Here is a 15,831-nt window from a genome sequence, read left to right as displayed (position 1 = left end):
AACCTGAAATGTCAAACTATCCAATAAATCCTTAGAGCTATATAGCTTTGGGAAGACACTGAAATTGCTGGGAGAGGTCATATGAGCCTTGTCAGTCATTTATATCACAGCATAAACAAATTAAGCAGATCTTCTCCTGAGAATAGGTTTTTATATAAAGGAATATAGAATATTCAAAAGATAACTAGATATTAGCAATATATTCAGATAGCACACTTCAGGATACACAAAGACCTTTTACATGTATCATCCCATACAATTTTGGGGTTGGGGGACAGGGAGAAAGACAGAAATATCAAGCTGCTTCTGTATGTGTCCTGACCAGGGAATCAAACTGACAACCTCCACATTCTGGGACAATGCTCCAACCAACACGCTATCCAGCCAGGGCTTAATTTTTATTGATTTTTAGAGAGGAAGAGAGAGAGAGGGGAGAGGGGAAGGGAAGCATTCATTTGTTGTTCCACTCCATCGTGCACTCAGTGGTTGTTTCTCATGTGTGACCTGACTGGGGATCAAACCCTCCACCTTGTTGTTTCGGGACGATACTCTTAACTGACCGAGCTAACTGACCAGGGCCAACCCATATGATCTTAACTCTTAAAATAAGCAGGAAATAGTAAGGCAAAATGATGAAACTAAAGAACAAAAGGCAAACTTTGCCCATTTTACAATTTTACCCATAGTTCCTCACCCATCTTCCTGAGCCCATTCCCTGCCCACCAGCCTCTCTGCTCCTAACCCTCCTGCTCTTCTACCCTGTGGCCCATGTGTATGGTTTTCCTTTCTTCTTCACTCTAAAAGCCTCATTCCACCTCCGTTTTTCCATTGTTCCATGTCGTCCACTCTATACCTGCATGTTACCCCCAGGAAAGGTAAATATCCTATAAAAACCTTCCTCACAATTAGATTCCTTACCTGAAAGATGTGGGATTTTTAAACAAATTATGGTTATAATCTCTTTCAAGAAAAATATTCATAAGCAATAATAAACTAAAATTTTTAGAATGATAAATATATTATTACTAAAGAAATTTCACATAAAATCTAGCATTTTAAGCTCATTTTCTGCCCTATAGAAAATTTTGGTAAGATATTATTAATATACTAATAAATATACTAGAGTTTGAACTATAGCTTAGTGGATTCAAATAAAATCTTACTTGATCACTGATAAGTCTTGAACAAAATAATGTTAATCTATGTATTAAAACCTGTATGTCACCTGACCAGGCGGTAGCGCAGTGAATAGAGCAGGGGTCCCCAAACTTTTTACACAGAGGGCCAGTTCACTGTCCCTCAGACCATTGGAGGGCCGGACTATAAAAAAAAACTATGGCCTGACCAGGCGGTGGCGCAGTGGATAGAGCGACGGACTGGGATGCCGAGGACCCAGGTTCGAGACCCCGAGGTTGCCAGCTTGAGCACGGGCTCATCTGGTTTGAGCAAAAGCTCACCAGCTTGGACCCAAGGTCACTGACTCAAGCAAGGGGTTACTCGGTCTGCTGAAGGCCCACGGTCAAGGCACATATGAGAAAACAATCAATTTTCAACTAAGGTGTCGCAATGCGCAACGAAAAACTGATGATTGATGCTTCTCATCTCTCTGTTCCTGTCTGTCTGTCCCTGTCTATCCCTCTCTCTGACTCTCTCTCTGTCTCTGTAAAAAAAAAAAAAAAAAAGCAAACAAAAAAAAACTATGAACAAATCCCTATGCACACTGCACATATCTTATTTTAAAGTAAAAAAACAAAATGGGAACAAATATAATATTTAAAATAAAGAACAAGTAAATTTAAATCAACAAACTGACCAGTATTTCAATGGGAATTATGGGCCTGCTTTTGGCTAATGAGATGGTCAATGTCCGGTTCCATATTTGTCACTGCTAGCTGTAACAAGTGATATGACGTGCTTCCAGAGCAGTGACACATGCCTTCCGCGTCACAGGAAGTAGTACTGTACGTGAACGACGCGGCGCTTTGCAGTGCCACCGCATACAGTACTCCAGGAGCACAGGATGCATCCACCAATGAAAGAGGTGCTCCTTCCAGAAGTGCAGCGGGGGCCGGATAAATGGCTTCAGGGGGCCGCATGCAGCCCGCGGGCCATAGTTTGGGGACCCCTGGAATAGAGTGTTGGTCTGGTATGCGGAGGACCCAGGTTTGAGACCCCAAGATCACCAGCTTGAGCGCAGGCTCATCTAGTTTGAGCAAAGCTCACCAGCTTGGACCCAAGGTCACTGGCTTGAGCAAGGGGTTGCTCGGTCTGCTGAAGGCCCGCGGTCAAGGCACATATGAGAAAGCAATCAATGAACAACTAAGGTGCCACAACTAGAAACTGATGATTGATGCTTCTCATCTCTCTCTGTTCCTGTCTGTCTATCCCTGTCTGTCCCTCTCTCTGACTCTCTCTCTCTCTGTAAAATAAAAACAAACAAAAAAAAACACCTGTATGTCAATATTGTGAAATTGCTGCTTTACAAAAAATTCATCACCCAGGAATATACAAGCAGAAATACTAATTCTATGTTACTCTAAATTTTGTCAGGTCTTTCTCTATTATTCTACCTACATAAAGGGGAAATTTTTCACTCTAAATTTATTGAACATGTGTTTTGTGACTACTTACTAAGCTGAATGTCATGAATAACATAGAAAGGACTGACCAATTGAGTTAACTGAAACAAATAGCTAAGACATACTGAAAATTTACTAGGTGTTAGTCACTCTTCTAAAAATTTTAAGTATTTTATCTTATTTTAAACTTAAAACATGCCTGTGAGATTTGAACAGATAAGAAAACTGGCACAGAGGTCAAAGTAATTTTCCCAATATCACATAAAATGTGGTCAGCAGAGCCTGACCTGTGGTGCCACAGTGGATAAAGCATTGACCTGGAATGCTGAGGTCGCCAGTTCAAATTCCTGGGCATGCCTGGTCGAGGCACATACAGGAAGCAACTATGATGAGTAGATGATTCCTGCTTCCCCCCCTCCTTCTCCCTCTCCCTCTCTTTCTCTCTGTTTCTGTCTCTCTTTTTCTCCCCCCTCTCCAAATATCAATCAATAAAAAAATCTAAAAAAAAAAATGTGGTCAGCAGAACCCACTTTGAACCCATGACTCCAGAGTTCAGATTTATAACCACTATGCTTCGGACTAATTAATCTAAAATTCCAGTGTTTAGATTCCAGTTTTGGGCCTATGGAAAACTAAATAAACTAAAACCCTTCATCTACATAGATGAGTTCTCAAGAACATAGGGAAATTGTCAGTACAGTAGACAGAAATTAAAAGGGAACTGAAACCTAGAACAGGATCCTTGTAAATTCTTAAAGTAGCTTCCCCAGCTACTTTAAGGCTTGAGCATAGGCTCACCAGCTTGAGCATGGCGTTGCTGGCTTAAAGCCCAAGATCACTGGCTTGAGCTAGGCTAGGGGTTACTCACTCTGCTGTAGCCCCAGGCCAAGGCACATATGAGAAAGCAATCAATGAACAACTAAGGTGCCACAACAAAGAACTGGTGCTTCTCATCTCTCTCTCTTCCTGTCTATCTGTCCCTATCTGTCCCTCTGTCTCTCTCCATCAGAAAAAAAAAAGAAAAAAATAAATTATGTGTTAAAAATTCCCCTGTACTAAAGCACAAAGAAATAAATGAATATAAAATATTTAAAAGGACATGAAAGACATGAAGGATGGAAGGGAAAGATTCAATAGACAATTAATAGACTTCCAGGACGACAAAATAGAAAAAAACATAGGCAATATTGAAAACGTGAGAACACAATGGCTGAAAAATTTTCAAAATAAATGAAACATACAAATTCTTCAAATAAAGGAGTACTAGTATCCAGAAGGATAAATTAAATCCATACCTAGGTGAGGAACAGTAGATACAAAGACAAAGAGAAAACAAAGCAACCAGAGAAAAATATCTAAACTAGACAACCCACAATTAAATGAATATTGGGCTTACAAAAAGTCTTCTCATTGGTAACAAAAGAGACGACAAGCACCTAAATGTAAAACATAAAATTATAAAACTTTCAGAAAAAAACATAGGAGAAAATATTTGGGACCTTGGTTTACACAAAGAGTTCTTCAGCCCTGACTAGTTCGCTCATTTGGTTAGAGCATTGTCCCAATATGCCAAGGTTACAAGTTTGATCCCCAGTTAGGGCACATATAAGAATCAACCAATAAATGCATAAATAAGTGGAACAACAAATTGATATTTCTCTCTCTCTCTCTCTCTCTCTCTCTAATCAATAAAAAATTTGAAAATTCTTAGATACAACAAAAAATTACAATCTTCAAAGGAAAAAAATTAATAAATTGCACTTAAGAAAATTAATGCTCTTCCAAAGACACAGTTGAAAAAATGAAAATTCAAGCTACAGACTAAGAGAAAATATTTGCAAATCATATATCTGGCAAAAGACTCTATCAAGAATATATAAAGTCCTCTCAAAAATCAACAATAAGCCTGATCAGGTGGTGGCGCAGTGGATGGAGTGTCAACCTGGATGCTAAAAATCCAGGTTCAAAACCCCAAGGTCACTGGTTTGAGCACAGATTCATCTGGTTTGAGTGTGGTCTCATCAGCTTGAGTGAGGGGTCGCTGGCTTGTGCATGGGATCATAGACATGACCATGTGGTTGCTGGCTTGAGCCCAAGATCACCAGCTTGAGCAAGGGGTCACTGGCTCAGCTGGAGCCCGCCCCCAGCCCTCATCAAGGCATATGTGAGAATGCAATCAATAAACTACTAAAGGTGCCACAACAATGAGTTGTGCTTCTCATCTCTCTCCTTTCCTGTCTGTCCCTGTCTGTCTGTTTCTCTCACTTAAAAAAAAAAAAAAAAGTCAGTAAGAAAACTATTTTAAAACTATATATAAGGCAAAGAAATGAATATATAATTGTCAAAAAAGATATGTGGACTGCAAATAAGCACATGAAAACATATTCAATATTATTAGTCATCAGGGAAATGCCAGTTAAAACCACAAAGAGCTACTATTGTAAACCTATTAGAATGACTGTTTTTAAAAACTGACAATATCAACTAGACGCAAAACAGCTGGAACTCTCATACATTTCTAGTAGAATAGAAAACAGTTTAACAGTCTTATAGTTAAACATACACTTACCATTCAACCTAGCAATCCTACTCTTACATATTTACCTAAGAGAAATAAAAACCTGGTTCTTCCTCCCCAAGAAATTCAGCATAATAAATAAGTACACAGGCTTTACTCATAATCACCAAAATGTGTAAACTACCCAAATGTTCCTTAACTGGGGAATGGATAAACAAACTGTGACACATCCATACAATGGAATATTACCCAGCAATAAAAAGGAGTGAACTATTAATATATCATATGTAACAATGTGAGTCTCAAATACATTGTGCCAACAGACAAAAGCCAGGCTCAAAATCTAATTACTTTTAAATTTCATTCACATGACCTTCTGGAAAAGGAAAAACTAAAGGGATAGAGAAGTTTCCAAGGATTACAAATACTAGAGATTGTTTACAAAGGGGTAGCAAGGAGGGAATTTTTGAGGAGTAATGGAACTGTTGTGTATCTTGTGATGGTATATTCTTCACATTTGCCAAGCTCAAAACTATACATCAAAAAAGAGTAAATTTTATAGTATGTAAAATTATTAAATTAGAAACAAAAACATTAAGATACAATGGTCATAGATGAGAAAATTTAATAACATAAAATTTAATGTTAATTCTTTCCAAATTAATCTTTAAATTCAAAGCAATTCAATCAAAACCCCAACAGTATTTGTCACAGGACTTGAAAAACTGATCTAAAATATAAAAAAGAACAAAAATAAATAAAGAAAGAAAGAAAGAAAGAAAGAAAGAAAGAAAGAAAGAAAGAAAGAAAGAAAGAAAGAAAGAACAAAAAGCCAAGACTACCTAAAATAGTCCTAAAAAAGAATAAGATGGGGAGACCCATCCTGCCAGATATCTAGAACTACTAAGCTGCCAGAGTTCACACCCAGGGTAGAGACGATGCCGGGTCAGGTGAAACAAAACAGAGCTGAGCTAGAACTGTATTTAACAAAGCCACTGGCAACTAGGATTAACTTAGTGTCATCCAGTTGGATACACCTGCACATGATTTAGACCACAGAAGTGAGGTAGAAGCTCCTGATAGGAAATGGGCAAGAAACAGCAAAGACAGTCATCTCTGCATGCCTCACCTGTTTTGTGGTTCCGATTCTGAGGAACTGAATTTCTTATATTCAGTCCTTTTTTGCTGGAAACCTAGTGCTATCTCCTGCACTAAATCCTAATAGGCAAAAACTCTAATAGTTTCATAATGCAGTCTTATCCATAAATCGAAAAAATAAATGAGTATGGATTCATTAACTTGCATTTTTTTCCACTATTAAGTTCAAAATTGTTCTTTGTGACAATTCTAAAACAAATAAATTGTTCTATATCACAGATGAAAAACTGATTCTTTAAAAAACATCAAGTTTAGATTTTTGTGTGTGCGTGTGTGACAGAGACAAATAGAGAGACACAGAGAGGGACAGATAGGGACAGAAAAATAGGAAGGAAGAGAGATGAGAAGCATCAATTCTTTGTTGCAGCTCCTTAGTCTCCTTAGTTGTTCATTGATTGCTTTCTCATATGTGCCTTGACTGGGAGGCTTCAGCAGGGTGAGTGACCCCTTGCTCAAGCCAGTGACCTTGGGGTCATGTCTACGATCCCACACTCAAGCCAGCGACCCTGCACTCAAGCCAGATAAGCCCGCACTCAAGCCAGTGATCTTGGAGTTTTGAACCTGGGTCCTCCGCATCCCAGTCTGATGCTCTACCCACTGCATCACCCCCTGGTCAGTGGTCAGTTTAGATTTCTTTTTATTGACAAAGAGAGAGAGCCAGAGAGAGGGACAGATAGGGACAGACAGGAAGGGAGAGAGATGAGAAGCATTGGTTCTTCATTGCGACTCCTTAGTTGTTCATTGATTGCTTTTTCATATGTGCCTTGACTGGGGGGGCTACAGCAGAGTGAGTGACCCCTTGCTCATGCCAGTGACCTGGGGCTCATGCCAGTGACCTTGGGCTTCAAGCCAGCGACCTTTGGGCTCAAGCCAGCAACCATGGGGTCGTGTCTATGATCCCATACTCAAGCCAGCAACCCCATGCTCAAGCTGGTGAGCCTACGCCCAAGCCGGCTTGAGGCAGCTCAAGCTGGCGACCTCAGGGTTTCGAACCTGGGTCCTCCACGTCCCAGTCTGACGCTCTATCCACTGCTCCACTGCCTGGTCAGGCAAGTTTAAATATTTTAAGAAAAGAAAAAGAGACTATTAAAGAAAAGGAAGTCATAGCCAGATAATATGCCTACTAAACATATATTATGTGGTCTTTACCCAAACTGTATTTTTAAAATTAATGAGTTTTTTTATAGTAAGAGTCAATGGTGGCATAGCAGATGTTGGAACACAAAGCTTTCTTTAAAAAAATAAGTTAGCAAATGTGCATTAACAAACTACAATGTGAACAACAACAACAAAAAACAACATCATTCAAAAAAAAAAGAGGAGGAGGAGGGGAGATAAAGAAGGAAACACTGTTTCATACAAAATGATCTCAAGTAATATCCGAGAATCTGTGAGTGCTCCCGGCACTCCCTCTAAAAAGGAACCTTAAAATGAACAACAACCTTGGTTTATCGATTCCTAGAGGTCAGAAGAAGGAGTTGAAATCATTTCTGCTCAGCAAAGTACCTTGAAGGACACCAGCTCTGGTGAGAGTACCTCCAAAGAAGCATTTGAACATCTGCTCCCAGGACGTGTTCTTGAATTTGAGGCTGGTCTTGATATTCCATCTAAATTCCCCTTTATAATATACATTGACATCCTGAAACAAAAATTATAAAGCACATTATGTATTTAATTGTTTTATTAGTGTTAATATGCAAGTCAGAGCCTTTGTTATAAGGACTATGTTACTACAAAAGTCACACTACCCTAATTTCATGAAAAGACATCTCTGTCTGTGGATCATTAAATCTTATGTCACTGCAGGTGGAAGACATGCTGCCTAGAATGCCTAGGATGTTAGATTCTGAAAGTGACTCAGAAAGGATGCAGAAGTGAATGCTATCTTAATGGCTCCCTGGGCCTCCGAGAGAAACATTTACTGTGTCCCTGAACTGAGAATGCACTCATGGAGCACCACACCTCTCAATCAAGATCATGCTTTGTCACAATGATTGGCTAAGGCCTCTACTTTCTTCTGGTTTCCCTTCCTTATTCCAGCCTTTCCAGTTCTAGCTCACCCTTGAGCCTAATCTTGCCTCTCAGATCTCATTTCTCCTCTCATACTGGGTGCCCCCTTTTCATGGAGTACCCACCTCCAGGTCAGTGCTCTTTTTCTATCAACCTTTCCCTTATAAAACACATGACACTACTTCTGCCCTCTGAATCAACAGAGAGTCAAACCTACTTTCTCTACGAGGGGACAGACTTTCATTATCAAGCTATATACATCACCAATCTCTTTAACTATTTTTCATGTGACACCATTCACAGGCCTCTCACCACTCTGGCTGCTCTATTCCCAGTGCTGCTTTCTGAAGCAGGAAATACTAGGCAGGGTGGTTTAAACTAGAGGGAAAATTGAGTACTGCAGGCACATTAACCCTCCCAAACTGTGTCGGTTGATCAGGATCGGTCCAGATTTGTTGGGGAATGTGTGGATGTCATGCATGCTGAATAAAATGGAAGAAACAGGGAGAATTTCAGATCTTGCCTTCTCATTACTTACTTAGCTTTATATGTGAATGGACATCTTCCAACAAATTTTTTCCTATATTCCTATAAATTATGAATTAAACCACTCCTCTCATAATAGAACAAAGCAATTACATCTGGCTCAAGAGTGTAACAATGTGCTTTCTTACCCTAAAAAATGATTCATCTTTCTCTGTTGTTGTTTTTTTAAACAGTCCAGGGGAAGTTTTGGACATAAGAGGAAGTACAACATAAAGAATCTGATGCTGGCCCTGGCCGGTTGGTTCAGTGGTAGAGCGTCGGCCTGGCGTGCGGAAGTCCCGGGTTCGATTCCCGACCAGGACACACAGGAGAAGTGCCCATCTGCTTCTCCACCCCTCCCCCTCTCCTTCTTCTCTGTCTCTCTCTTCCCCTCCCGCAGCCGAGGCTCCATTGGAGCAAAAGATGGCCCGGGCGCTAGAGTGGCTCTGGTCGCGACAGTGCGACGCCCCGGAGGGGTAGAGCATCGCCCCCTGGTGGGCGTGCCGGGTGGATCCCGGTCGGGCGCATGCAGGAGTCTGTCTGACTGCCTCCCCATTTCCAGCTTCAGAAAAATACAAAAAAAAAAAAAAAAAGAATCTGATGCTTCTCCGAGGCACGCAGAGAGATAACATGATCTGGCCTCCAACCCTTTGTTGTGCCCAAGTTGATGCTTAAGGAACCAGTAGGTCAACTCTTTCCATCTCAGCAAATGAAAAAGGCATTGATCTCAACGTTATTCAAACTCCACAAAAGGGTTTGGGATCACTCAGGAAGACACTGACATTATTATTGTGGGATGGCGAATCACCCTGGCCCGTCATGTCACAATCAAAAAGCATAAGGCACTAAAAGGCCAACTGTCTTGTAAATGCCCCAAGTAGCTTGTCGGGGAGACTGCCTGCAGCTTACAGAGAGAGCAGTAAGAGGGAAGCAGGTGCAGAGCCAGTGTGAAACACGTCAGTAAGGGAGAGGCCCAGGGAACCATCAGTGACCCTGATCAGCTAAAAGGCTCTGGAAATCTTCCAATACGTTTTAGAAATAGGTCTATTTTATTATTTTTGCTCCTGAAAATAATAAATTATATAAAATACAGTTCCCAGGGTGAGTGGGAATGTAACTGACAATCTCTGAATTTGGCCATTGAGAAAAAAGTATGGACAAAGGTCACTGAAGTATGATCTTATAGATGTATTTGAGTGTTGGAGAAGAAATCTCAATAGCCACATAGAAATGCCACAAGAAAAATGCAGCATTATACAAAAAAAGAAAGCAAATGATAATAAAATACTTAAATGTTGATTTAACCAAATGTGTTTTAAATACATTGAGTATATACAGCAAGGAATACATAAAATGAGAGGTAGTATAAGAAATCCAATCTGCAAGTCAAAGAGAAAGTCAAAACAACAGTTAAATCAGCATAATATTTACAAGTTCACATGGTTGCCTCTGGAGAATGAGACTAGACATGGCTTCTTTTCTTTTCCCATTGTAAATTATATTACAGTTTAATATTTTTGATTATATTACTTTAATAAAACTAAAGCCTAATTTTAAAAATAATAATGTAAAATATGAAATCCTCAAGGGACTTGAAGAAAACAAAGATAATTTATATAATTATGAAGTCAGTGGCCTACTAAGCATGACACCAAGAGCATAAATCAAAAAGAAAGAGACTAACAGATTTGATTACTGCCTGACCTGACAGTGGCACAGTGGATAAAGCATAGGACTGGGATGCAGAGGACCCAGGTTCAAGACCTCAAGGTAGCTGGCTTGAGCGCAGGTTCATCTGGTTTGAGCACAGTTCACCAGCTTGAACCCAAGGTCGCTGGCTTGAGCAAGGGGTCACTTGCTCTGCTGTAGCCCCCTGGTCAAGGCACATATGAGAAAGCAATCAATGAACAACTAAGATGCCGCAACAAAGAAATGATGCTTCTCATCTCTCTCTGTTCCTGTCTGTCTGTCCCTCTCTCTGTCTCTCTCTCTATCTCTGTCACACACAAAAAAAAGATTAGATTATTGTTTAATAATCTTGAGTGTCAAACCAAAAAAAAAAAAAGCCATTCTAAATTAAATTAAAAGGTTCCTCACTGCCTGACCAGGCGGTGGCGCAGTGGATAGAGTGTCGGACTGGGATGTGGAAGGACCCAGGTTCAAGACCCCGAGGTCGCCAGTTTGAGCACAGGCTCATCTGGTTTGAGCAAAGCTCACCAGCTTGGACCCAAGGTCGCTAGTTCGAGCAAGGGATTACTCGGTCTGCTGAAGGCCCGCAGTCAAGGCACATATGAGAAAGCAATCAATGAGCAATTAAGGTGTCACAATGAAAAACTGATAATTGATGCTTCTCATCTCTCTCCATTCCTGTCTGTCTGTCCCTATCTATCCCTCTCTCTGACTCTCTCTCTGTCCCTGTAAAAAATAAATAAATAAAAAGGAAAAAGGTTCCTCACTAACTGGGGAAGCTATAACATACATGATATACAAAAGGTTAATAAATTTACATATTTAAAGAGCTCCAAATAAATAAGGAAGAGCAACATTCCAATAGAAAACTGGCTAAGGGCATAAACAAGGACTTCCCATACAAAAAAAAAAAAAAAATTGTTAGTATCTTCTAAAGAAAAAACAACTCTAAGAAAAAATAAGTCTAATATCTGTAATTAAAGAAATATACTGAAAGATGAGCACAAGTCAAAGAAGTAAGAGAGATGGGTTATGGATTGATGCCTTCATGGATATTCTTGTGTCCCTTTTTTTTTTTTTTTTTACCTTTTGCTTATCTGTATTTCTGGTTATCTATTAAGTATATCTTGAATTCATATTAAAGAATTTATTTATTATAAAATTTTTTCTAGAATATATTAAAGTGTATTAAAAGAAATCACCCAATATTCACCACCTTGACACATTTCTTTTTATTCTTGCGCTGTCTTTTCAACAAAATTGGACTCATTTTTCTCACTTAACATTGCATGATGAGCTTATTCTTATTACATTAAAGATTACAATAAAACAGAATATTATTTATTTCATGATATCCCATTAAATAGATGGATGTATGACCAGATTCTAAATTTTAACAAGCCGCTACAAACACATACCAACTTTTTATAACATTCCTTTCAAACAAAATTAAACTTTTTCATACAGGATTATGAGAAATTCAACCATCATGGATGATTTAAAACCAAAAGGGGGAAACATGGCTGCTGTAATTTTATATCTTTGGATGAATGGAAGACTCAAAAGAAAACGACAGCCCTGGCTCGTTGGCTCAGTGTTGGGCAGATAAAATATATTTTGCTCACTTTGTTAAAGATGGCCGCTGCCCACATGGGCGGCTGATTGCCTTCTTGCTTGGGAAGGGACTTGGTTATGCTAATATGTGTTGGGGGAGGGCTTTTGCACAAAAAGGTTTTAAAAGGAGGAGCAAGGAGGCCACTTTGGGGAGATCATGTTGTTCCAGGAGAGAGGGAGAGGCCACGTGGGGTAGAAGAGGCAGCCAAAATGTAGGCAAAGAGGTGGGAGCCTTTGATTCTAGGAAAACTCGGATACGTCAGTGGCTTTGGGAGCCCTGAATGGAAAGGGAAGTGTTTCCCGCTATGTGTTTTTACTTGCTTGCAGAGTGCAAGTCTAGAATAAAAAAAAAAAATGGACCACTAGTTTTTGGCTCTGCAATTTCATTACCATCTGTCTGGATCAAATGCAAACCTATGTTGGCTAGGCAGCTTTGATGGTAGCCACGGCTACTTGCTCTACACTCAGTGGTACAGCTTTAGTCTAGCACGTGGATGTCCCAGGTTTCATTCCCAGTCAGGGCACACAGGAGAAGTGAATATCTGCTTCTCCACCCCTCCCTTTCCCTGTTCTTTCTCTTTCTATCTCTCTCTCTTCCCCTCCCATAGCCATGGCTCAATTGGTTTCAGCAAGTTGGCCCCAGAGGCTGAGGATGGTTCTGTGGCCTCGCCTAAGGCACTAAAAATAGCTTGGTTGCCAAGCAACAGAGCAACAGCTCCATAGGGGCAAAGCAATGCCCAGTAGGGACCTTGCAAGGTGGATCCCAGGTTGGGATGCATGCAGAAGTCTGTCTCTCTGCCTCCCCTCATCTCACTTAATAAAAAGTTTTAAAAAAGACTACTCTGTTTAGTAATAATGAATTGCCAATCTAAAGAAAAAATAAAAGTTGTCTGACATGTGATGGTTCAATGAATAGGGCATCAACCTAGAACACTGAGGTGTAGAGTTTGAAACCCTGGGCTTTCCCAGCCAAGGCACCTATGAGAAACAATCAACAATGGAAGTGAAGCAACTACGAGTTGATGCTTCTTGCCCCCCCCCCAAATCAATAAATAAAGTCTTTTTTTAAGAAAAAAAAGTAGCATCACATTTATTTTCATGATTTCAATGTCTAGAAATTATGTTATGGTAGTTTGTTTTATATATATATTATGTAAGAAATACTTGCCCATAAGAGGGAAGGGGAAATCAAATTATACTTTTAAAGTCAATACCTTTAAAGTCAAAATCCCCTTACCCCAATAGATTTTTGTAGATCTCATTTTTTAGACCTATGAAAACTTTCTGTCCTTTATACCTCTGCACTCCTCCCCTACACAAACACAAACAAATAATGCTTTGCAACTTGCTTCTTCACACTTAATATATTTCAGAGATTTTTCTGTCACATACAGATATAATTCATGCTTTCAAACAATGGCATAGTTTTCCACTCTATATACATACCATTTTTTAAATCAGTTCATTTAGACTGTATATGGAGTATTTGCTATTAAAAGCAATACAAAACTTTACTCAAAATGGATCACAGACCTAAAACTAAAACTTAAAACTATAAAAATTTCTTTAGTACATATGTGATGGTGGATTAGGTTTGAAAAACACATATCTGACAAAGGACTTATATCTAGAATACAAAAAGAAATATCAAGACCCAATAATAAGAAAATAAAAGATTTGCACAGACACATCTCCAAAGATGCATGAATATTAAACCAGCACATGAGATGTTCAACATCATTAGTCACCAAAGAAATAAGAATTAATACAACAATGAGAACCATTATGCATTCAAATAAGGAAAAATACTTTTTAAAAAAAACTAACAATACCATGTGGCATTCAAATGATGAAAAATAATTTTTTTAAAAAAACTAACAATACCATGTGAGGGAGTAACTGGAACTTTCATATATTGCTTATGAGAATGCAAAATGGAACAGCCATGTTGCAGAACTGCTTAGCAGTTTCTCATAAAGCTAAACATATACTTACCATATGATTCTACACTCTCAGTCCTAGATATATACCCAAGAAATGAAAACTTATATTCACACAAAACCTGCACATAAATATTTATAGCAGCTCCATTAATAATTGCCAAAAACTGGCAATAATCCAAATGTCCCTCAACTGGGGAATGGTTAAGCAAACTGTGGTACATCCATGCAAAGGAATATTACTCAGCAATATAAGGGAACAAACAACTGATACAAAACATGGATGAATCTCAACTGTATTGCACTAAATTGAAAGAAACCACATAAAAAGGGCTCCATAGTGTTAGATTTGGGTCCAGGGCTCCTTAAGATTCAAGGCCTTTTAAAAGCTTAGTTTTTTGTTTGTTTGTTTTTATTTATTCATTTTAGAGAGGAGAGGGAGAGAGAGAGAGAGAGAGAGAGAAGGGGGGAGGAGCTGGAAGCATCAACTCTCATATGTGCCTTGACCAGGCAAGCCCAGGGTTTCAAACCGGCAACCTCAGCATTTCCAGGTCGACGCTTTATCCACTGCGCCACCACAGGTCAGGCCTAGACTCAAGGCCTTTTAAAACTCAAATTCCCCTCATCCAACTTCCCACTAGAGCAACTTCTTCTTTAAGCATCTCCCTCAACTGACCTCCCCTCCCCTTAAGCAACTCTCCCCACTCTGGGAAGGTTCTGCCAAGTGTCCTTGGGACAAGCCCAGTGGGAGGGACCTGAGGGTTGGGAAAGGGAAACAGTCTGTGACCAAGGCCACAAACCAGGATATGCTAATCTGAGCAGGTCCAGGTGCAGGAAACCCCATGCCAGCAAATGCTTGCAGCAACCCATATGTGAGACATCCCTTCCTGCAGCTCTCCGCTGATGCCACTAGGGTCTCAGCCCCTCTATTCGCAGATGCATAAATAAACCTCGTATTAAACTCATCAGGTCTGTGTGTGTTCCTCCCTCAGCCAACCTAACACATAGTGTTTGCCCTATTATAGTACATACGGAATACACAAAACTATAGGGAAAATGATGAGTGGTTACCAGGGCTAGGGGCACGGAGGGGTTAATTACAAAAGGGTACTAAGAGATTTGGGGGAAACGATGGAACTGTTCTGTATCTTGATGGTTGTGGCAATTATGTGTTTGTCAAAGCTCACTGAACTGCACATTAAAAGGGTGAATTTTACCGTAACGTATATGTCAATTTTAAGTTAGCCTCTTTTACAAATCTTTGTTTTGTTATATTTATATATCCAGAAGATAAATCAGAATTGCTCAAAGAACATTTGCGTTTCAAATTCTGGTAGTCTGCGAAATTGTTCTCCAAAAAGATGATACCAGATCTCACTACTACCAACAGGTATGATGAGATGAAAGTCGTTTCCCCACATTGGGCTGGGGTCAATCTAGTTACCGTCCAAGCGTTTTCAGTTTTGTCTGGTAAGTGTCCAAAGGTATCTGGAGTTTGATTTACATTGCTTTAATTACGAGAGAAGTTGAGCCTCTGGTTAAATGTTTGCTGACCACCTTTTATTTTTATTTTTTCTTTGAAATGTCTATTTGCATCCTTTGCCACTTGCATCCTTTGTGACTTACGGTCTACTTTTAATGTCTAGTGATTGACTTTTAAAATAAATTCTAGGGGATATTGGTCAGACAGACTTCCAGGCCCGCCCTCCATCCTCCCCGGCGCCGCCCTCCCACTAATCTGTGCGGTTCCTCACCTTCCCGAGGAAACTCTGGGAACTAGTCGCTAGTCATCAGAGCA

At 39.7% G+C, this 15,831-nt stretch overlaps 1 protein-coding gene across 3 annotated transcripts in view; it reads right to left on the bottom strand.

The window, feature by feature from the left end:
* Positions 1 to 15,831, bottom strand: part of FSIP1 (fibrous sheath interacting protein 1) — a 287,135-nt gene extending 271,304 nt beyond the window's left edge. For all 3 annotated transcript variants that reach the window (XM_066388521.1, XM_066388520.1, XM_066388524.1), the window contains exons 1-2: positions 15,788 to 15,831; positions 7,762 to 7,894 (exon numbers count right to left, since the gene is read on the bottom strand). In XM_066388521.1, the coding sequence (XP_066244618.1) occupies positions 7,762 to 7,893 (132 nt within the window). In that variant the 5' untranslated portion in view covers position 7,894; positions 15,788 to 15,831. The remainder of the gene's footprint in view (positions 1 to 7,761; positions 7,895 to 15,787) is intronic.

The sequence above is a fragment of the Saccopteryx leptura genome, chromosome 6 (genome assembly GCF_036850995.1).
Source record: "Saccopteryx leptura isolate mSacLep1 chromosome 6, mSacLep1_pri_phased_curated, whole genome shotgun sequence".
In the NCBI taxonomy this organism is placed as follows: domain Eukaryota; kingdom Metazoa; phylum Chordata; class Mammalia; order Chiroptera; family Emballonuridae; genus Saccopteryx; species Saccopteryx leptura.
This window is presented reverse-complemented; position numbering and strand designations above follow the sequence as displayed.